The 23,576-nt window shown below is 48.8% G+C and overlaps 1 protein-coding gene across 1 annotated transcript; it reads left to right on the top strand.

Moving 5' to 3' along the window:
* The first annotated feature begins 11 nt into the window (after window positions 1-11).
* Window positions 12-23,347, top strand: LOC133900358 (uncharacterized). The gene is made up of 18 exons (XM_062341466.1): window positions 12-261; window positions 894-1,068; window positions 1,631-1,763; window positions 1,888-2,039; window positions 7,638-7,721; window positions 7,796-7,858; window positions 8,430-8,567; window positions 8,639-8,848; window positions 9,069-9,182; window positions 9,824-9,873; window positions 10,248-10,407; window positions 10,492-10,614; window positions 11,020-11,148; window positions 11,241-11,339; window positions 21,609-21,698; window positions 21,804-21,888; window positions 22,316-22,446; window positions 22,883-23,347. Exons 2-18 carry the CDS (start codon window positions 943-945, stop codon window positions 23,015-23,017), a joined length of 2,022 nt encoding a protein of 673 aa, XP_062197450.1. The 5' UTR covers window positions 12-261; window positions 894-942; the 3' UTR covers window positions 23,018-23,347.
* The last annotated feature ends 229 nt before the right edge of the window (window positions 23,348-23,576 follow it).

Raw genomic sequence — 23,576 nt, 5'->3', positions numbered from 1 at the left:
AGCCCCCCCCCCCCGCCAGCTGCTGTTCCCCCTCGACTCGATTCGTTTCGTCCTCCTGTGCCCCCGTCGCATGGTGGCTCCCAAACCCTAACCCGCAGATCCCTCCCCTCCCCCAACCCCTCCCCGTCCTCTGCTCCATCTGTCCCCTCCGCCGCCCGCCGTCGCCTCCTGCCGCCGTGCCGGCCGGCGCGGACTCCGTGCCCGTTCCGCCGCCCCGCCCGGCAGGAAAGCTGCTATCGGCGCCCTCCGACGCCGCGCGAGGTAGGGTACCATCCGGCCCGCTCTGTTTCTTCTTGGGCGGTTGTGTTCGCCGCGGCTTGTCAGGTTGGTTTGGCGCGGCTCCGTGAGCGCGCGCTCGTGGGGAATTGGGCGCGGGCGCGCGAACCCTAGGTGGTTCCCGGCCGGGGGAATTGCTCGCGCGGGTTCCGCGCTGCTATGGCTTAGGGTTTGCTCAGCGTGCAATTTCTTTCCGCTAATTGTTTGAAATGCCTGTTGCTCTATTTGCTTATAATGGCTTGGGACGCCTCCAAGATGCTTTCTTCGCCGGTGTGGTGTTCCCTGTAGCGGTTCGTGCGGGTTCCTTGCTGCTATGGCTTAGGGTTTGCTCAGCTGTCTTTCCACTAATTGCTTGAATGCCTCTTGCTCTATTTGCCTCTAATACCTTGGAACGCCCCCAGATGCTTTCTTTGCCGGTGTGGTGTTCCCTGCGGTCGTTCGTGTGGTACGGGTTTTGTGCCACTCTGGTTTAGGGATTGCTCAACATGCGCTGTCTTTGCATTAATTGTTTGAATGCGTGCGGCCGTTTTTGCTTCTAACGGTCTGGGACGTCCCAACTCCCAAGATGCTTTCTTTGCCCACATACAACCTGTCTCAGTATATTTTCTTGCTGTTAGGTGCAAGTGCAAATGGTCGTTGCGGGATATATGAAGTAGTGGGCGTTGAATGACCTTCTCTATGGATTTGAATGCATCACCGTTGCCCGAAGAAGATGAGCAACAGCCTTATGAAGAGCCGGTTGAGTATGCTCAGGAGGAACATGCTGAGTCTGCTGTCGCAACCATGCGAAGGGTACGCATTTATCTTTATTGGTATTGCTGATCGTCCCATATATCATACTCTTGACATATCTGTTCTTGGATCTTACTAATGATTTCTGATTAATTACGATTGAAAGAGGAACCTTACACCATGTCATTCAGCATGCATGTGTACAGTTGCTTGGTTGACATTGTTAGCTTAAGAAAATGACCTCTGCAAAGAGATGAAGCTGTCAAATATAATACAGAATATGTACGCACAAATCCTAGTGCACCGTAGTTTTCATCAGAGGCATATTTGGACATATACTTAATTATACACTGGACTTTTTGTTAGATCCAATGATTTTGATGTTCAACAATATTTTCCCTGTTTGACTACCTTTCTTTTTCATAGATGCTGGCATGCCATGCATTCTTCTTCTTCTTGCATCTGTTTGCCATGCTGTTGTTATTGAAAATAGTTACTACCCAAAAGGGACTTATGGTTGTTTAAACATTATTTTTTAGTCTTTTTTCATATCTAGCATGCAAGCTTGGTTTAATTGATTTTCTATCCATATCTTTATGTGAGTCTTGTGGTTGTTTGATAGGAGCGTGAAGAGAGACGCAGGAGACTAAAGAGAGAGCAGCAGGATGAAGGGTCGAGGCTACATTCCCAACAAATTAGAAATGATTATGCTCCTCAAATCAAAAGACATAGTCGCATTAAAGAGACACCTCAGGGTATGAAGTATCTGGCAATTTTGAAGTACAATTAATGATGTCTGTTCCACCTTTTGTTATTCTTTAGTTGCACTATTGCATTTTCTATGTTGATTTTATATGTACTATCTTGCTGTGATTTCAGGATGGTTGGAATGTCCTGCATTTGGAGAGCCAATAGATAAAATCATACCATCTAAAGTTCCTCTTGATGAAACGTTCAATGAGTCAGTGCCTCCTGGGAAGCGATACTCCTCGAAGCAACTAGTTAACAAACAAAGAAAAGCTGGTCGCGAAGTAAGTATTAATTGCTTGATTGTTCTGGTGGATCATACTGTAGCCCCTCTTGTTGTACTAATAATATATGTGAAGGTAGTGCTGTTTTTGATCAAATTCTGATTTATGCTGCAATTTGGTTCATTGACCTCATACACCCTAGAAGTGAATTTCTTTTCTTGTTTGTAACCCTAGTGCAATGTTATTAAGTAGTCCGACTAATCGCCCAGTCGGTCGGTGGGCACCGACTAGGTGCAGCGACTCGATTGGAGCGGCGTTCGGCTAGTCGACGGCTAAACACGACTAGTCGGAGTTTAGGTGCGGACGACTTGCCTGGATGGTGAGTTGGGCTTGTTAGGATAATCCTTGTGTGTTACTGTAGTATCTAGTTTAAGTACCTTGGCCACTATATAAACAATGAATCGGTTACTGTAGCACCTGATATAATGTATCCACAGTAGGCCGGTGCTGGCCTATAAATATATGGTGAACCCCCCTGGTAAGGTGTGATGTGTGCTCCCGGATGGAAGCTCGGGATGAGCTTCATCCGGTTAGAGGTTGTCAGGAGCTATAGACTTTTGGATGTTGAAATAAACATCAGAAGCCATTGGCAGCAAGAAAAGCACCGAATGTGCTTCGTTGAATGGAAGCACCGAATGTGCTTTATCCGATGTAATTCATCAGAAGCTGTTAGCAATTATAGATTTTTGGTTGTTTGAATAAACATCAGAAACGGTTGGTAGCGAGAAAAATTCATGTGTCCAGTGTGTGCTCGCGTGTGTTATATCAACCCGCCCCTTGTGGGATCGGAGTCCAACAATTGGTATCAGAGCTGACCCTCGCGGTTACACGAGCTTGTGCATGCCATGGGCGCGGGCATAGGGTGCATGGTGCGTGTAGGCCTTGAGTGGTCACACGGCATGGCATGTGCCAGTACTGGACACGTGCTAAGAAGGAACGTTCCTGGTCATTTGCCCAAGTTGGGTATGTTCGAATAGAGCCAGGGTTGATCAATCCCTGCGATGTCGGCTCCTACGGGTAGGTGGGACTCTGAGTCTCAGGTGGCGCTTCAACCACCGACGCTCCTCTCGCCGTTGCTACGTTGATTGCAACGCCGAAACATCGGTGGTGATGATGTGGTCGTCCAACGTGTGGTCAAGGAGGTTGGCGGTGCATCGTACCCGATTCTCGCATGGAGCAACTATGCCGACTGGAGTTTGCTCATGAAGATCATGCTGCAGGCTCGTGGCCTCTGGGATGCAGTGGAGTTTGGCGTTGCTGATTTCCAGGAAGACCACATGACGCTAGAGGCCATCCTCCAGGCCATGCCCCAGGAGATGATCGGCACGCTCGCTATCAAAATAAGCGCCAAGCAGGCTTGGGACGCTATCACGTCGATCGCGTCGGCGACAATCGCATCCTCAAGTCCTCGGCGTAACAGTTGTGGAAGGAATTCAAGGCAATTTTGTTCCGTGGCGGTGGAGGATCGTCCCTCTGGCCTTGTCACCAACCTGGCTCACACTGGAGGAAGTGATTCGAATGCTAAAGGCGGTGGAGGATCGTCCTTCCAGCCTCGTCACCAACCTCGCTCACGCTGGAGGAAGTGACTGGAAGGCTAAAGGTGGTGGAGGATCGTCTATCTAGCCTCGTCACCAACCTTGTCACGCTCGGAGAAATGATGGGAGAACAGAAGATGGTAGAAATATACATGTGAGTAGTCCCTAAGAGATTTTTGCAGATTGCTCTGTCCATTGAGACTCTTATAGATCTCTTGATGCTCACGCTAAAGGAATTGACTGGAAGGCTAAAGGCGGTGGAGGATCGTCTCTCCGGCCTCGTCACCAACCTCGCCACGCTCGGAGAAATGATGGAAGAACAAAAGGTGGTAGAAAGATATCTACGAGTAGTCCCCAAGATATTTTTGCAGATTGCTCTGTCCATGGACTCTTCTCGATCTCTCGTCGCTCACGCTAGAGGAAGTGACTTGGAGGCTAAAGGCGATGAAGTATCGTCTCGATCCGAAAGAATCCCCTGCTGTTGACGGAAAGTTCCTCCTCATCGAGGAGCAATGGCTCGCTCGCATGAAGGAGTGAAAGCAAGGCCAAGGGTCCTTGAGCAGCGGAAATGCCTGTCGCCGTGCACGAGCACAACGAAAGAAAGGGGGAGGCGGTAGCTCCGATAGCAAGGAGGTTGTGCGCGATTTCTCCCACAAGTGCCGCAATTGCGGGTGCTTTGGCCCAAGGCGAGGATGAAAAAGACGAGCCTACGCTCCTAATGCAGCAAGTGTGCGCTCTCAGTGATGCGCGTGAGCCCCCGCTAAGCCACGACCACCTCGACGAGCTGCGTGCGCAGTCCACCTTGGTGCCAGCGACGACGGCGACCACCTGAAGGGCTGGTACTTCGACACCAGTGCCACTAACCATATGATGGGTCGCCACTATGTCTTCGCGAAGCTCGATCGGTTACTATTGCGGACAATACGTCGGTTACTGTTGTGAACAATACGTCGAGGTGTGGTGGGCTCTATCTGTTTTGAACAATAAGTCATTTACTGTTGCGAACAATACGTCGAGGTGTAGTGGGCTCTATTCGTTTCGGAGATGGCTCGAAGGTCGACATCCGCGACTGTGACACCATCCTGTTTGTCGGGAAGAACAGAGAGCACAAGGCGCTCTTCGGCGTCTACTTCGTCCCACGACTGAACAACATCATCAGCGTGGGCTAGCTGGACGAGGGCGGTTCCAAGGTGCTGATTGAGGCCGGCTTCTTGCGGATCAAGGCAATCCAAGCGGAGGCGGAGTTGGAGAGCGGTCGGAAGCTTCACATCCTTCGTACCAACAATTGCGGCGAATTCACGTCCATTGAATTCACGTCACTGCGCAGATCGCGGCGTCCAGCGACATTTCTCCGCATCGTACAACCCATAGAAGAACGGCATGGTGGAGGCACAATTAGTCAATCATTGCGGCGACGCGCGCTCCTAAAACAGAGGGGCATGCTGGTGGAATTTTGGGGAGAGGCGGTGAGAATGTCGTCTTTATGCTCAATCGCACACCAACTAAGAGTTTGGATGTCATGATGTCGTTCGAGGCGTGGCACGGTCGGAAGCCAATGGTGAACTTCTTGCGCACATTCGGCTGTCTGGCATACATCAAGGAGGTACAATCGCATTTGCGGAAGCTTGATGACAGGAGCACGCCTTGTGTCTTCATCGGCAACAAACGTGGCGCGAAGGCGTACCTATGACCTGAGCACCAAGCGCGTCGTGAGATGTGATCTTTGACGAGGACGTCGGATGGAGCTGGGAGGTGGATGCTGCTGGGAGAGTGGCCCTGCCAAGCGACTTTGATGTGGAGTTCATGGTGAGTCAAGTCCATCTCCCGACGGCTGACGGGCCCACCTTAGCCGAAGGACGAACATCCAATGGTTCGCAATCGCAAACGCCACCACGTCTCAGGGTCTGTGATAGCGGCACCAGCAGAAGTGGCATCAGCGATGGCAGCGACCTGGTGGTACGACGAGTGGTGAAGGAGATTGGCGGATCAGGTGCATACCTGACACTGACGTAGACCAATTATGCTAATTGGTCCCTCATGATGAAGGTCATGTTGCGTTGCAGGCGCGAGGCCTGTGGGACATAGTCGAGCATGGCGTCAACGTCGTTGAGGAGAATGGGACATGGACGTTGGTAGAGTTGTCGAGTGGACACCACCCAATTGGGCTCAAATTGGTGTTCAAACTCAAGACGAAGCCGAAGTTGTGATCTTGCACAAAGCCTGCCTCGTTGCCAAGGGCTATGTGTAGTAGTCGGGCGTGGACTTTGACGAGGTATTCGCACATGGATGTGAAATCCGCACTTGAGTCCGTCGGGAGTCTGTGCGCCTGTTGCTGGCCCTAGTTGCCCAAGAAGAATGGCCAGTCCATCACATGGATGTGGAATTAGCATTTCTCAAATGGTGAATTGGAGGACGACGTGTATGTTGCACAGCTGCCGGGGTTTGTTGTTGCCGGAGAAGAGCACAAGGTCCTGCGGTTGCAGAAGGCGCTCTACGGCCTGCGACAAGCACCGCGCGCATGGAACGTGAAGCTCGACAGCACTTTGAGGGCTCTCGGCTTCGAGCAGGGCGTGCACGAACCTGCAACGTACCGGTGCGGCCATGGCAACAAGCTCTGCTCTTTGGAGTGTACGTGGATGATCTGATCATCACATGATTGGTAGAGGAGGAACGGCTGGTCGGCTACACAAGGCTTTGTGGGAGTATCATTAGGACAATCCTCGCGTGTTACTGTTCACGGTTAGTGTAGCAGAAGTATCTCGGTTACTGTATGAACAGTCCGTTGGTTAGTGTATCAACCCTGTATCTATAGTAAGTCGGTGCTGGCCTATAAATATGTGGTGACACCCCCCCCCCCCAAAAGGTGTGCCGTGTGCTCCCGGATAGATGCTCAGGATGAGCTTCATCCGATTAGAGACTGTCAGCAGCTATAGGCTTTTGGATGTTGGAATAAACATCAGAAGCTGCTGGCAGCCAGAAAAGCACCGAATGTGCTTCGTCGGATGGAAGCATCGAATGTGCCTCATCCGATGTAATCCGTTAAAAACTGTTAGCAGCTATAGGTTTTTGGGTGTTTGAATAAACATCAGAAGCTGTTGACAGCGAGAAAACTTCATGTGTCCAGTGTGTGCTCGTGTGTGTGTTCTATCAACCCACCTCTCGTAGGATCTGAGTCCAACAGGGCTTGGAATTTCAGCCCAGGTTTTTTTTGAGCCTGGTAGATGAGTAGAATCTGGCATATATATTTGTTTAGTTGTGCCCTTGTATGGTACACTTAGTTGTATAGTACTAAACTACTAATAGTAGAACTTGAAGCCCTGATTGCCTGAACGACTAGCTACCTAGTGCCTAATAAGTAATAGGTGGGTGGTGATTATGTGCTAGGTAGGAGGATGGTGCTCAGTGGTCAGGCGCCTCAAAGACATCGTAGTGTGGTGCCTTTTTAGAACAGTGTGCAACACCCTTCCATTGTTTTTTATCTTCTCTTCTGTCTTCTCATGCTAGTAGTTCGCACCACATCCTCCTTCCTCTTTGCTTGCTCTGAGATTCTTCCAACCGTTTCCAGTGCCATTATTGCCTTTGATGCCCTAAATAACAAAAGAAGGCAAGAGGGTGGAATCATCTGTACTAGTGTAAAAAGAGAACCAGTTCTTTGCTTTGTGCACACCACTTTGTGTCCCAATTGATTCAAAACTGTATGGAATCTAATAGTTCATTTTCACCCTACCCACAGTCTATATTTAACCCCAATCAATGGAATCTAAGGGCTCAGGTTTGAAGTTAGTTCTCTACCATCACCCCCTTGGTTCAAACACCCCCTTTATATTCTTAATTTATGTGGTGACGTGTATTCCACATGCACACTGACTAACAGATGATAAACCACTGAAGTTTATGGCATGTGATTTATAGGTGACGTTTATGGACTTCCCTATAGACTTGAATATTTTCTAATAACAGTTTTAAATTTTTTCTTTACCCCATTTCTTGTGTGAATATATACCTAGTTAGTGGTATATTGCTGATAGAACATTATGCATTAATTTTTCTTTTTTCTTTGCAGATAGGTCTGGTGATTGATTTGACAAATACTACTCGGTATTATTCACCAGCAGAGTGGACGAAGCAAGGTACTAAGCATGTCAAGGTGAGCGCGCTCCACTTAAATGCATCATTGCTGATCAAGGACCCTTTTTTTGGATTAACATGTTTTCATTTTAGATTCCATGCAAGGGAAGAGATGCTGTACCTGACAATGAATCTGTGAACGTGTTTGTCTATGAGGTAACACCAGTATATGGATACAGATCCTTGTTACAGCAGTATATTTGACTCAGGATGTTGTAAATATATGCCCAATATGGGGGTCTGATGCTTAATTGTTAAGAATATTTTCTTTCCTTTTCCACCGCCAAATATTTCACCTTCTTCTGCAGCACCATAGTTTATACTCCAAGACAAGTTGGTTATTTATTGTACCTACCTTATAATGATGTCTGATTGTTTATGGCTTGGTGGATAATTGCCAGGTTGTGTGTGATGCGAACACATAACCATTTCTCCATGTTCTGCTCTATGCTCATCTTGTTACTGACTTCAAGGGGGGCTGCACTCTTTTGCATATTCATATTGACTTGGATGCTGCATATCAGTTACATGTTCATTTCTTTTTTCCTAAACACATGCTTGGTGTGTAAATGGTATAGATGGTCTTCCAACTGTCATCAATATCTATGGTTAGCCTTTCTTGCCGTGTAGATCATATTGATACATATTTAAGTCAGTAGCTACCATGTTTCAAGAAAGAGCTTCCCGTAAGCCATCTTTGTTAACATTTTTTTTGCTGTTCTTTCAGGCAATGATGTTCCTTGACCGACAAAAGCAATCAAAGAATCCTAAATATATTCTGGTTCACTGTACCCATGGTCACAATCGTACAGGTTTTATGATTATTCATTACCTTATGCGCACGCATGTCTCTTGTGTTGCTCAGGTAGGGAAACTATCTGAATGTTATTTGATTTGATTCAGTTCTTCAGTTTTTCTTGATCACATTTTTTCTAGGCTATAAATATATTTGCTCAAAGGCGACCGCCTGGCATATACAAGAGGGACTACATTGAAGCGCTGTATTCATTTTATCATGAGGTCCCTGAGAATATGATGATAGCATGCCCACCAACACCAGAATGGAAGAGACCTGATGATCTCGATTTAAATGGTGAAGCTAAGCAGGACGACGACGATGACAATGGTGATCTTGCACCGCCGCATGTATGTATTTTCTTCTCCAAAATTTCTACAGAATTTGAAATTGTTCTGTACTTACCCAGCTCACTATTAAATAGCTTTCTGTTACATTACCTTAGATTAAGTAATTATGTCTATTTTTGCTTATGGTCTTGATAGTAGCATCATTATATGATTTCATTGCTTAGAAACATTGCTTCCATTAGTGTCTTGTTACTATTTTGACACCCCATGTATCTTGCAGAATGAGTCAGAGGATAAAATCATCACTAATGACGACGTGTTAGGGGATACTGTACCATATGACCAACAAGAAGCTTTGCGTGTCCTATGTTACCGGTTGCTTGAAATGCCCCCTGTAAGTATTAGTGTTTCTAGATCCATCCAATATATATTAATTTCCAGCTCTGCATAATGATAATATTTTATAAAGTGTTACTCATTTGTAGAATAGAGTTCCAACACTACCGATTCCATCTTTGGTTGAAATACTACTGATTCCATCTTCTGTAGTATGTTCACTGTGAGCCTTTCTTTTCTTTTCCGGATGCATAGCTTACAGTTAACATTGAGCAAATCCATGAATGTTTACAGTGTGCATGCCATGCAATGCAGGCCTTTTCTGAAATAATTAGCTCATTTCACATGATGTGACAGTTCGACATGCTGCAACATACATGTTAGCTTTTTACTAAACTACAAGGCATGCTATTAACAATGCGCTTTAACATCATCCGTCTGGAATCTTGTGAAGTTAAGGCTCAGTTATGTAGTTATGGCATTTTGAGTGAAAATTTTAGTATTTGGTCTTTAATATAATGTTTATTAAACTTGTTACAATGTGCAGATACACCGTGTTTTGTATCTATTGTTCTGTGCATTACTTTGAGTTGATACTTGTTCTGAAACTTATCATTTCTGGAAATTTATGCATCTGTTGCTCTCAAACAAGTAGTGCTTTTTACTTAGGGTGCTATTATAGCCTTTATTTGGTTATAGGTAAGAGGTCACACACAATTTCCAGGATCACATCCGGTTTCTCTTAACAGGTAACAGTAATCAGCAACTAAAATTTCTCTTACTTATTTCTTTGTGCATTCTGATATTCCTTATTTCCTTGTGCATTTTATAATGATGTTTATGTTATATACAGAACTTGCCACGAATAGAAATTCATGTCAGGCACTATTAGAAAATGCAGATTTTTATAAAGTTAATATATAAAAGCCTAGGGTAGGCAGATGCATGCATGGAATGAGCTTAAATTATGCATGATGCAGAGTTTTTTTGGATTCTCTCCCTCACACGTGTGCTGAGTTCCTGTAATCCATTGCTCTTTTATGTAATCATCCGGGCTATTGAGCCAGTCTATGTTTAATCAAGATCCTTTTTGATCTAATGCATTTCTCTTTGCTGTGTTCAGTGATAATCTGCAACTACTTAGACAGCGATACTACTATGCTACATGGAAAGCTGATGGAACACGATATATGATGCTTATAATGAGAGATGGCTGTTTCTTGATTGATCGGAATTTTTGCTTTAGAAGAGTTCAGATGCGCTTTCCCCATAAGAACCTCGAAGTAAGGTTCCGTTTGTGCTGGAGAAACAATCATAGTGCATGTTGTTTTCTGCAAAACTTTAACCTTATTTCTTTGCCATTAAAGGGTCTGCATGACATGACTTTGATTGATGGAGAAATGATTATAGACACGGTACCAGATTCAGGATTGAAGAGGAGGTACTTGGCATATGATCTGATGGCACTTGACTCAGTGTCCAAAACCAAGGTAACATGGTGTGGAATGATATCTAAAGTGTTATTTCTGTCTTGCTCTTTTATCTTTCGAACTTTGGTGTCCTTCTGTTCAGTGCATGTAGTAATAAACAAAGAGATATAGTGAGCACCCTTTTTGAATTATTTCCTGGAAGCTGCCCTCTATGTCCATTACCCATGTTTTGCTTTGATCTCCACCATAATCACCTTTGCTTGGTCGCTTTTTTTCCTCCTTATGATAAGCAGAAGGGACTACAAAGTTCCTGTTGCCACATGTTTCATGGACTATAATTGATGCATAAATTATTTTCCTTTGTAACTTGCGTATATGAGCTCTTATTCTACAGTTGGGTCTTATAGACACAAATTATTATTTGGCCTTAGGACTATCTTTAACTTTGAAAATGTATGTATGCAGTTGCCATTTTCTGAAAGGTGGAGAATGCTGGAAGATGAAATAATACGGCCACGTTATTATGAGAAAAAGCAGTTTGAGAGTGGTGCTAAGAGCAACCCATTGTATAAATATGATATGGAACTATTTTCGGTATATGGATATAAAACATCTTAATTTTTCTGTTCCATCTCATGAGTTTTCGGAAGCATAATTTCCATTTTTTTATTATGTGACACTACCAGGTTAGGAGAAAGGATTTTTGGTTGCTCTCCACAGTGAAAAAGGTGCTTAAGGAGTTTATTCCATCACTTTGCCATGACGCTGATGGCCTTATATTTCAGGTAGGTTTGTCTTCTGTTTGTTTACTATGAAGTTGGGAAGATATGTGGTCTGCTTTCTGTGGCATGTATACATATATCAAGTTTTTCCGTAAAAGCTGGTGCAATATGTAGTCTTTTGAACAACAACAACAACAACAAAACCTTTCAGTCCCAAACAAGTTGAGGTAGGCTAGAGATGAAACCCATAAGATCTTGCAAGTCTAGTCATGGCTCTGGCACGTGGATAGCTAACTTCCACGCACCCCTGTCCATAGCTAGTTCTTTGGTGATATTCCAGTCTTTCAGATCCCTCTTTACAGACTCCACCCATGTCAAGTTTGGTCTATCTCGACCTCTCTTGACATTATCCGCACGCTTTATTCTTCCGCTATGTACAGGCGCTTCTGAGGGCCTGCGTTGTATATGCTCAAACCATCTCAAACGATGTTGGACAAGCTTCTCTTCAATTGGTGCTACACCAACTCTATCACGTATGTCATCATTCCGAACCCGATCCTTTCTTGTGTGGCCACATCCATCTCAGCATGCGCATTTCCGCTATACTCAACCGTTGGACATGTCGCCTTTTAGTTGGCCAACATTCTGCGCCATACAACATCGCAGGTCTAATTGTCGTCCTATAGAACCTGCCTTTTAGCTTTTGTGGTACTCTCTTGTCGCAGAGGACGCCGGAAGCTTGGCGCCACTTCATCCATCCGGCTTTGATTCGATGGCTCACATCTTCATCGATTTCACCATCCTTCTGCAGCATCGACCCCAAATATCGAAAGGTATCCTTCTGAGGTATCACCTGCCCGTCAAGGCAAACCTCATCCTCCTCGTGCCTAGTAGTACTAAAATCGCACCTCATGTACTCAGTTTTAGTTCTACTAAGCCTAAAACCCTTCGACTCCAAGGTCTGTCTCCATAGCTCCAACTTTCCATTTACCCCCGTCCGACTATCGTCGACTAGCACCACATCATCTGCAAAGAGCATACACCATGGGATATCACCTTGTATATCCCTTGTGACCTCATCCACCACCAAAGCAAAAAGATAAGGGCTCAAAGCTGACCCTTGGTGCAGTCCTATTCTAATTGGAAAATCATTGGTGTCACCATCGCTTGTCCGAACACTTGTCACAACATTATCGTACATATCCTTGATAAGGGTAATATACTTTGTTGGGACTTTGTGCTTCTCCGAGGCCCACCACATAACATTCCGCGGTATCTTATCGTAGGCCTTCTCTAAGTCAATGAACACCATATGCAAGTCCTTCTGTTGCTCCCTGTATCTCTCCATAAGTTGTCGTACCAAGAAGATAGCTTCCATGGTCGACCTCCCAGGCATGAAACCAAACTGATTTTTGGTCACGCTTGTCATTCTTCGTAAGCGGTGTTCAATGACTCTCTCCCATAGCTTCATCGTATGGCTCATCAGCTTAATCCCACGGTAATTAGTACAACTTTGAATATCCCCCTTATTCTTGAAGATTGGTACTAATATACTCCGCCTCCATTCTTCGGGCATCTTGTTTGCCCAAAAAATGAGGTTGAAAAGCTTAGTTAGCCATACAATTGTTATATCTCCAATGCATCTCTACACCTCAATAGGGATACCATCAGGGCCCATTGCCTTGCCTCCTTTCATCCTTTTTAAAGCCTCCTTGACCTCAAACTCCTGAATCCTTCGTACAAAACGCCTGTTGGCATCATCAAAGGAGTCGTCCAGCTCAATGGAAGAGCTCTCACCTCCATTGAACAGCTGGTCGAAGTACTCTCGCCATCTATTCTTAATCTCATCTTCCTTCACCAGAAGTCGATCTGTCCCATTCTTGATGCATTTGACTTGGTTGGCATCCCTCGTCTTACTCTCACGGATCTTGGCCATCTTATAGATGTCCCTTTCCCCTTCCTTCGTGTTTAACCGCTGGTAGAGGTCCTCATACGCCCGACCTCTTGCTTCACTCACTGCTCGCTTTGCGGTCTTCTTCGCCACCTTGTACTTCTCTACGTTGTCAACACTTATGTCCAAGTGTAGGCGTTTGAAACATTCTTTCTTCTCCTTGATAGCCTTCTGGACATCCTCGTTCCACCACCAGGTATCTTTCGCTTCGCTTCTACTTCCCCTCGTCACCCCAAACTCCTCGGAAGCCACCTTCCGAATGCAAGTCGCCATCTTTATCCACATATTGTTTGCATCACCTCCTTCCTCCCAAGAGCCCTCCTTAATTACCCTCTCCTTGAAAGCTTGAGCCGCTTCCCCCCTGAGCTTCCACCACTTCGTTCTAGCGACTTTAGCGCGCTTATCCCGCTGGACACGTATCCGGAAGCGGAAGTCAGCCACCAAAAGCTTATGTTGAGGGACAACACTCTCCAGATATCACCTTACAATCTAGGCAAGCACGCCTGTCTTCTCTTCTCGAGAGGACAAAATCGATCTGGCTAGAGTGTTGGCCACTACTAAAGGTCACTAGATGTGATTCCCTTTTCTTAAAGAGGGTGTTAGCTACGATCATGTCGTAGGCTAGAGCAAAGCTTAAGACATCCTCTCCTTCTTGATTCCTGCTTCCATAACCAAAGCCCCCATGCACCCCCTCGAAACCTGTGTTAGATGTACCCACGTGGCCATTGAGTTTGTTAGTCGCTGAATTCTTACTCTTGGTAGTAGTTGAATTCTTACTCTCATTGAGAGAGGATGACACTAGGAGTTGGAGCAATTTTTCCTTTATTTCTCACACAAATGCCATACCAACCTGAGGGGTTGGGGATACATATTTATAGGCCCATGGCCAGCCAAGCATATGCTAAGATGCTAGTCTAAGATGCTGTCCTAGATGCTGTCCTAGTGTCCTAGATGCTGTCCTAAAGCATATGGGCAGCAAGACCACCATGTGGCAGCCCCACAAAGACCATGCAGCAGCCCCACAAAGACCATGTGCTGCTCAAGGACTTATCCCATCATTCTCCCCCTAAGTCTTGTGCGTCGTCTTGTGGGAAGATTGAACCATCCCGGTCCTGGAGCAGAGCTCAAGGAACTTGAGCCTCCCAAGAGGCTTGGTGAGCAGGTCCGCAAGCTGATCCTTGGTGTTGATGTAGCTCGCCTTGATGCTCCCTTCCTCCAAACAGCCTCGGATGAAGTGGTACCTCACCCGGATGTGCTTGCTCTGTTCATGGAAAACGGGGTTCTTTGCCAGGGCTAGAGCGGACTTGCTGTCCACCCTGAGCTCCACCGCTCTAGTGTCTCTGCCGAGGAGATCACCAAGCAGTCGAGCGAGCCAGAGCGCCTGAGTCGAAGCGGTGGAGGCCGCTATGTACTCGGCCTCGCAGCTGGACAGGGCCACCACCTGCTGCTTGACCGACTGCCAGCTAACGAGGCACTTGCCGAGGAAGAAGAGGATCCCGCTTGTGCTCTTGCTGGTGTCGATGTCGCTGGCGTGGTCGCTGTCGCTGTACCCGACGAAGTGTGCCGCCCCAGGGCACCTAGGGTAGTAGAGGCCGTGGTCGAGAGTCCCCGCAACGTAGCGGATGATCCTCTTCACAGCCTGCTGGTGCTCCGTCGTCGGTCGCTGCATGAACCGACTAACGTAGCCGACGGAGAATGCCAAGTCCGGCCATGTGTGGGCGAGGTAGCGAAGGCTCCCCACAAGACGCCGGTACTGCGTAGCGTCCACCTCCTCCGTCGTGCTGTCGCGGCTCAGCTTCAGCCTCTCCTCCATCGGAGTGAGAGCTGGGTTGCAGTCGGTGAGCCCAGCTAGCTCAACGACGCGCTTGGCGTAGGCGGTCTGTCGAAGCGTGATCCCGGAGTCATCCTGGTGCACCTCGATCCCCAGGTAGAAGGAGAGAGGTCCCAGGTCACTCATCTGGAAGGTGGCCTTCATCTCTTCCTTGAATGCCGCCACCTCCGCATCCTTGGTGCCGGTGATCACCAAGTCGTCGACGTAGACACCCACCAGCAGAGCAGTTCCTCCACTGCCCCGTCGGTAAATGGCCGCCTCGTGCGGGCTTTGCTCGAAGCCCATCCCTTTTAGCGTGGAATCCAACTTGGCATTCCACGCCCTCGGTGCCTGCCGCAAGCCATAGAGGGCCTTGCGCAGGCGGAGCACCTTGCCCTCCTTGCCGGGGATCGTAAATCCCGGCGGCTGGTGCACGTAGACCTCCTCCTTCAAGTCGCCGTTAAGGAACGCCGACTTGACGTCCATGTGATGAACACGCCAGCCCTCCTGGGCAGCTAGCGCAAGGAGGAGTCGCACGGACTCCATCCGTGCCACGGGAGCGAAGGCGTCGTCGAAGTCGACCCCCTCCTGCTGCACGAAACCTCGTGCCACCAAGCGAGCCTTGTGCTTGACGATGGCGCCGGCTTCATCCCTCTTCAGCTTGAACACCCACTTAAGGGTGATCGCTCGGTGACCACGAGGGGGGTCAGCAAGCTCCCATGTGCGGTTCTTCTCAACCGCATCCATCTCCAACTGCATCGCGGCGCGCCATGCCGCGTGTCTCTCGGCCTCTGCAAACGACCGAGGCTCGCCGTCGTCACGCGCAAGGTGCAACTGCGCCTCCAGATCGTGAGGCACCAGTCCCGGCACCGGCTGGTCGTCGAGAAGGTTCTCCATCGTACGGTACCGCAACGGCTCGCCGTCGTGGTACGCGTCGATGCGCTCCTCGTCGTGAGAGAGCGGAGTAGCGAGCTCAACCGGGCTGTGCTCGACACGAGCTGGTGTTGGAGTAGACGTGCCCGGAGAGGTGCCTGTCGGTGCTGGAGTGCGTGGCGTTGCCAGCTGTGGTGGAGCCGGCGAAGAACTCATCGCAGCCGAGGTCCTGGCTGGAGAACGTGGTGCTGTCGAAGTAGCAGGCGCCGGGGTCGGTGGAGGCTCGGGGACTGGGGTAGACACGCTCGTCGAAGAAGAGCTGCCTACTCCCCCAGCTCCCTCGAAGTGGACGTACTCGACAGTGAAGTCGTCGTACGTCGGAGCCGATCTGTCGTCCATCGCCTTGTCCCACGCCCATCCTCGCCCTTCGTTGAACACAACGTCGCGCGCCGTGTGCACACGCTGTGTCTTCGGGTCGAGGATGCGGTAGGCCTTCGAGCCCTCCGCGTAGCCGATGAACACTCCCGGAGTGCTCCTGTCGTCGAGCTTGCTGATGTGGCCAAGCTCCTTGGCGAACGCGAGGCAGCCGAAGACCCGCAAGTGGGAGACCGCCGGCTTGCGCCCATGCCAAGCCTCGTACGGCGTCCTGCCGTCGAACGCCTTGGTAGGCGAGCGGTTGAGGATGTAGACGGCCGTCACCACCGCCTCTCCCCAGAAGACAGCCGGCATCCCCCTCTGCTTGAGGAGGGCCCGAGCCATCCCCACAACCGTCTGGTTGCGCCGCTCGACGACGCCGTTCTGCTGCGGGCTGTACGGCGCGGAGTAGTGGCGCTGAATGCCCTTATCAGCGCAGTACGACGCGAATTCAGCCGCCGTGAATTCGCCGCCGTTGTCGGTGCGCAGCACGCGCAGCTTGCGGCCGCACTCCGCCTCCGCAGCAGCCTGCGCGCGCCTGATGGCGTCCGCAGCCTCTCCCTTGCTGCCGAGGACAATCACCCACATGTAGCGGGAGAGGTCGTCGACGAGCAGCAGAAAGTAGCGTCGTCCTCCTGGTGTGGCCGGTGTCACCGGGCCGCACAAGTCCCCGTGCACAAGCTCGAGCCTCTCCTTGGCTCGGAAGCTCGCCCGCTGGGGAAAGGGGAGTCGCCTCTGCTTCGTCAACACGCAGACGTCGCAGAGCTGCTCCACATGGTCGAGGCACGGCAGGCCTCGCACCATCTCTGCGGCACTGAGCCGCTTCAGGGCCTCGAAGTGAAGGTGCCCGAAGCGCTCGTGCCACTGCCACGCCTCGTCGTCCCGACGAGCGGCGAGACAGAGGGGTTGTGCCACCTGCACGCTAAGGACGTAGAGTCGATTTGTGCCTCTGGTTACCTTGGCAAGAAGGCGACGACGGCGATCCCAAATCCTCATGACTCCATCCTCAACAACCACGCGCAAACCGTTCTCATCCAGCTGTCCCAAGCTGATGATAGAGTTCCTCAACGCGGGAATGTAGTAGACTCCGGTGAGCAGCCTGTGCTCACCAGACACGGCGGTGAAGATGACGGAACCGACGCCCTTGATCTCCACGCCGGAGGCATCCCCAAATTTGACGGAGCCTCGGACGCTAGAGTCAAGCTCGGTGAAGAACTCCCGTTGACCGGTCATGTGATGGGTGGCGCCGGTGTCGAGGCACCACCCGTCAGTCTTGTCGTTGCCGGAGCCGTCGCCGAGGAGGGCGTGTGCTTTTGGCTCGTCAAGGTGGAGGAGAGCCGCTGCGGCCGGTGCCGCTGGAGGTAGCTCTATGCTCGCATGAGCCATGAACAGAGCCGGCTCATCCTCCTCCGCCTGTGCGACGTGGGCCTGGCCGCGTCGTGGCTGACGACAGTCCTTGGCCCAATGGCCAAGCCGGCCGCAGTTGCGGGAGGTGTCGTCTCGTGCCGGCTTGTGCTTGCCGGCGGCGCCGCCCTGGGCGCCTCCGCGGGCATCACCCTCGGCACGTCCTCGCCCCCCGGCCTGGGCGTCTCTGCGCGCCTTGCGCGGCTTGCCACGCTTGCGGCCGCCTGTCGTGGAAGAAGGCTCCCCCTTCCTCCGGTCACCCTGGCAGGCATCCCACTGCTCCCGAGTGAGAAGGAGCTTCCCGCCAGTGGTGATGGGCCCCGAGAGAGATTGTGGCTCATCGCTGTCGACGACCTTGAGGCGACCTATCGCCTCCTCGATCGACATCGTGGAGAGATCCAGCAGAGATTCGATCGAGCGAGCCATCTGCTTGTACTTCTCGGGGACGCAACGGAAGAGCTTTTCGACAGCTCTCTCCTCGCCGTAGGTGTCATCGCCGAACTGCACCATCTTCTGCAACAGTGTTGAGACGGAGAGCAAAGTCATCAACGTCCTCACCTGGCTTGAAGGCCAAGTTCTCCCACTCCTTGAGAAGTGCCTGCAGTGTGGACTTGCGGGCGCGGTCGCTGCCGATGCGTGCCGCAGCGATGGCGTCCCAAGCCTCCTTGGCAGTCCGTTTATTGGTAAGCGAGAACTGCATCTCGGACGGGACTGCTGCGATGAGGGCATCCAGCGCCCGTCGATCCTGGTCGTAGTCGACGTCGCCGTACCGGACTGCCTCCCACATATGCCGCACCTGGAGCTTTACCCTCATCACCGCAGCCCACTCGACGTAGTTGGTCTTAGTGAGGGTAGGCCACCCACCGCCGGGGCCGACGTCCCTGACAACAGCCTGGAACCCGTGGTGACCACGGTACCGATCCGGGGAGAGAGAGCCACGCCGCCTGTAAAGGCCGCGCTCTCCATCGACCCGTCCGCCACCGTTGCCGAGCGCGCCTCCTCCAGGAGCGCCGCCGGCGCGTCCGCGCCTGTCTGGGCTGCCGCCCCGCTCGTGGGCGTGCGCCGCTGCCCACTGTGTCGCCCGCTCTCGCGCTGCCTCTGCCTCCGGCAGCTCGAGGTCCGCGTCGGCGCTGTCGTCAGCAGAAATGGAGCTGCCGGTGCTGCCGCGCAGAGCCTCGACCTCCGCTGCCGCCGCACGCGCTGCAACCGCCGCCGCCGCTGCTTCTGCCTCCGCTCTGGCTGCTGCTAGCTCCGCCGCTGCCAGCCTCGACGCCCTTGCCGCCGCTGCAGCGGTCTCTGCCGCCGCTCGCTCGCGTTCCTCTGCCGCGGCAAGTTCGGCCTCTTGCCACGCCGCGTGCTCGAGGCGACCGAGCGCTGAGACTGCCCTGCGGACATGACGCGCTACCGGGGGAGGGCTGCTGCGTGGGGAGAGGGCTGCTTCAGACGAGCTACTGCTGCTCTGCGCAGAGGGAGAGGGGTGAGCAGGAGCAACTGGGGCTGCTGCTGCTCTTAGCTGGGGCTGCTGCGAGGCTGAGGGGGGAGATGAGCAGGAGATGCTCAGGCTACAGGATAAACAGGCTCTGATACCACTTGTTAGTCGCTGAATTCTTACTGTTGGTAGTAGCTGAATTCTTACTCTCATTGAGAGAGGATGACACTAGGAGTTGGGGCAATTTTTCCTTTATTTCTCACACAAATGCCATACCAACCTGAGGGGTTGGGGATACATATTTATAGGCCCATGGCCAGCCAAGCATATGCTAAGATGCTAGTCTAAGATGCTGTCCTAGATGCTGTCCTCTAGTCTAAGATGCTAGTCTAAGATGCTGTCCTAGATGCTGTCCTCTAGTCTAAGATGCTGTCCTAGATGCTGTCCTAGTGTCCTAGATGCTGTCCTAAAGCATATGGGCAGCAAGACCACCATGTGGCAGCCCCACAAAGACCATGCAGCAGCCCCACAAAGACCATGTGCTGCTCAAGGACTTATCCCATCAGAAGTCTCCTCCTATGAAGAGCTTCTCGCCAATAGGTACACTCCTAACCATGTCCTCCAGGCCTTCCCAGAACTCCCTCTTGGTGCTCTCATTGTGGCCTACTTGAGGGGCATACGCGCTGATAACATTGAGAACTAAATCCCCAACGACCAGCTTGACCAGGATAATCCGGTCCTCTTGCCTCTTGACGTCTACCACTCCATACTTGAGGCTCTTGTCGATCAAGATGCCTACTCTATTTTTATTTGTAGTTGTCCCCGTGTACCATAGCTTGAAGCCGGTATCCTCCACCTCCTTCGCCTTCTGTCCTTTCCATTTGGTTTCTTGGACGCATAGGATATTAACCCGTCTCCTTACCGCTGTATCAACTAACTCCCGTAGCTTACCTGTCAGGGACCCTACGTTCCAGCTACCTAAGCGGATCCTACTTGGCTCGGCTAGCTTCCTTACCCTTCGCACTCGTTGAGTCAAATGCGAAGACCCTTGCTCATTTTTCACTACACCCGGGCGCCGATGCAGCGCGCCACTAAGGATGCGACGACCCGATCCTTGCCCACTTATCACCGTATCCAGATCAAGATACGGCGCGCCACCAAGGGGGTGACGGCCCGGCTCTTGCTCATTTAACACCACATCCGGGTTCCAATGTGGCGTGTCGCTAGGAGGGTTACGTCCCAACGATTTTCTTTCGGGTTTTATCTCCATAAGAGTGGCTGAGTTTTGCGTTGGCTCGCCAAGCCTATCACAACCCTCCTCCTTTACCCGGGCTTGGGACCGGCTATGTCGAGACAACATAGGCGGAGTTAATATGTAGTCTTTTGAACAAGAATGAAAATTACTATCGTGGATCAACTGTGCTGATCAATGCTAATAATCTGATATATCTTATTTGGATACAACCACTTGCAAAAACTAGCAACTGTACAATGATTTTGGCCTACCTAGTTTTTATGTGCTACTGGGACTTCTTGATGCATATGGACTGTTGACTTATTGCTTTGGTTTTGGGAATAGCTCATTTTATCGCAGTAATCATCCTTATAATGGTCTTTTCTTTTCTTTTTAAGTTGTGCTAGTTATTGTCAATATGCAGTGCTGTGATAGATAAACTTACTTGATGCTTATTTGTTAGTATGACTTTCTTGTCTTGTTGGCTTCTTTCCCAACTTAACATTTTTAGTTATGGCCATGGTCGTTTCCTGTTCGAGATCACTTGTTTTTTGGGTTTGCAGCATCACATAAATGCTGGTTGTATACATATGTGGTGTTTACAACAAACTAAAACCTTTTAGTCTCTTTACTTCATTTTGCTGCTCACTTGATGATTCACAGAGCAGAATTCATCTTATATTTAGTCGGAAGAATGAAAGAGGAGGTGATGAATATATAGATCCAAGACTCTAGTAATGCAGACTTTTAGCAGTTGTGGTGGTTTGAGCTATACTTTGTTTCCCATATTTTACTGTTCACACCAAGATGTTCTCTTTCCCTTTATATATCTGTGCAGCTTTCTTTTACATTTTTTTTCTTCTTAAAGTGCAATTTTTTTATTGTTCACACCAAAACGTTCTCTCATGTTATGCATATGTTCAAGTTTGTGTTTTTTTCTTCTTAAATGTGGTTTCAACTGGAGTTCTTTCATGTTTTGTACTTAATCATGGAATATATTTCTATTTGTTGGTTTTATATATAGCTAGAACTTTTTGTTGTGGAGGTGTAGAAGCAAGGACCTTTGAAACAGTACTAGATATGGAACTTCACTTCAAACAGTGACCTTGAGCATCCTTTATTAACTATTTGTTTTGTGGTTAACACTTCTTTTCAGACAATATTGGAAGTACACTTTGTTTTTATTAGGCTGATATGCTCTTCATATGTTCTTGCAGGGTTGGGATGATCCATATGTAACTCGTACTCATGAAGGTCTTTTAAAGTGGAAATACCCTGAGATGAATTCAGTCGACTTTTTGTTTGAGGTTCCTGTGATTTGTGTTTTTAACTATATTGTTTTAAATGGTTTAGTCGCAATGAACATAATTTTTTGGTGTTGGGGTTTGTTTTGTCACATCTGACTGTTGCAGCTTACGAATGATAATCGTCAGCTGGTTTTCCTTTACGAGAGAGGAAAAAAGAAACTCATGGACGGTGCTAGGATAGCATTTCCAGGTAAGCATGCCCTTCAATTTTTATGATGTTCACAGCTTATTTCATTATTTGTCTCTCTTAAGTTGGTGGAGTAATATTCTTTTCTACAAATTTTAAATATTTCTAGTAGTATTAATCATTTAGCAACGTGCCTATGTGTAGGATTCTCAGTAACTAACGCCAATCTTGAGAATCGTGATTTTTAGTAGGGTGCCATATTCCTTATTCTGCCTTCTTTGCATGGTGGTTGGTTGCATTAGCTTTCCTTTCTCGCTCTCTTCCCTATATTCCAGACACAGTATAAATATCTCATTAATTCGTGCATTAACAGAATGAACCATGCATCAAAATGAAAACTGGAATGAAATACCCTATTTCTCTTCATTCTATGTGCTGGAATTTCAGTACTATCTGCATGTTTATTGCTAATGTTCTGAAACTTGTGCAGATGAAATAGACCCATCCTCTGTCATTGGGAGGATTGTTGAGTGTTCTTGGAATAAGGAAGAACAGTGCTGGGTCTGCATGCGTATTAGATCTGATAAATCGACTCCAAATGACATCAACACATACCGAAAGGCTGGTTCTCATATCCTCTTACAGCCTTTGTTAATTTATTTCTTTAAGCATATGTCTGCATGTGAAATGATCGCAATCCTTTCTGAAAAAGTTATATGTATCCATTTGAGAAATGGTTTTGCTGTTACTGCAAAATCACTGTTCCAGAATACAGTAGGTGCATTGCCTTTCTTCATCGTATTCTATGCATGGCTAACTCTCCTTAAAAGTTAAACAATACCAAAGTTGTATTCTATGCTTTCATCATCTTGTTAGGATCATGCTTATTATCTAATATGTTCATTTTAACAATTTTCAACTCATGCACCAGAGTTAAAATTGTTCTGCTGCTACTTGAGCATCATATTTTGCTCATAAGTTCAACAAGAACCGGACATGTGGGATGAGGAAGTGGAACTAATGCAGTATTCTCATTATTTATTATCGTTACCTACAGGTGATGAGGAGCATCACGGATAACATCACTGAAGAAAAGCTTCTCGAAGAGATCGACGAGATCAGGCGCCTCCCAATGTATGCCGATAGGATAGCGCAGGCTCATGCAAAGATGGCCCAACATCGGCGGAAATGAAAGGTGCTACTATAGTGTTAGTCTCGTTGCTCAAGTGCTAGAGTGCTGCTACCGCCTCTTGCCAGCGGCTGGTTCCCGTAGCTGTGTAATTAGTAGAGGTTGTTCTAGGGCCACCCTATGATAATGGCTGGCTGGCCAGCCGACTAATTCTTTGCACCTCATTTGTGTCTCCCCCACCTGTATAGGCGTCCTGCAGAGTAGCCCTGTAAATCGTGTATTCTATGTTCCTATATTCTTTCCTATGGTTTTATTTTCATGGGTGTAGAATAGCGTTTAACAAGAGGTGTGTTCTAGGTGTATCAGTATATATTACTGATGCCTGGGTTGGCATGTGCTGCATCCGTTCTTTCACTTTTGTCGATGTCATGTGATTCATGCGCATTATGGGTTCAGACTTACGAATGCTGCTTTCCATTGGTCTTTTTGTGTGCGCCTGCGCCCAATCCAATCATTTTTTGTTCACTCAAACATCTCACTTTTTGCTTTTCTGGGTTGTACCCATTTGCTTATTTTGTATGTTAAGTTATTGTGGAGTAAAATTTTAACTGGACAGAAAAGG

Source organism: Phragmites australis, chromosome 19, assembly GCF_958298935.1.
Source record: "Phragmites australis chromosome 19, lpPhrAust1.1, whole genome shotgun sequence".
Classification (NCBI taxonomy): Eukaryota; Viridiplantae; Streptophyta; class Magnoliopsida; order Poales; family Poaceae; genus Phragmites; species Phragmites australis.
Note: the sequence above shows the minus strand (reverse complement) of the source record. Positions and strands in the feature narration are given on the sequence as shown.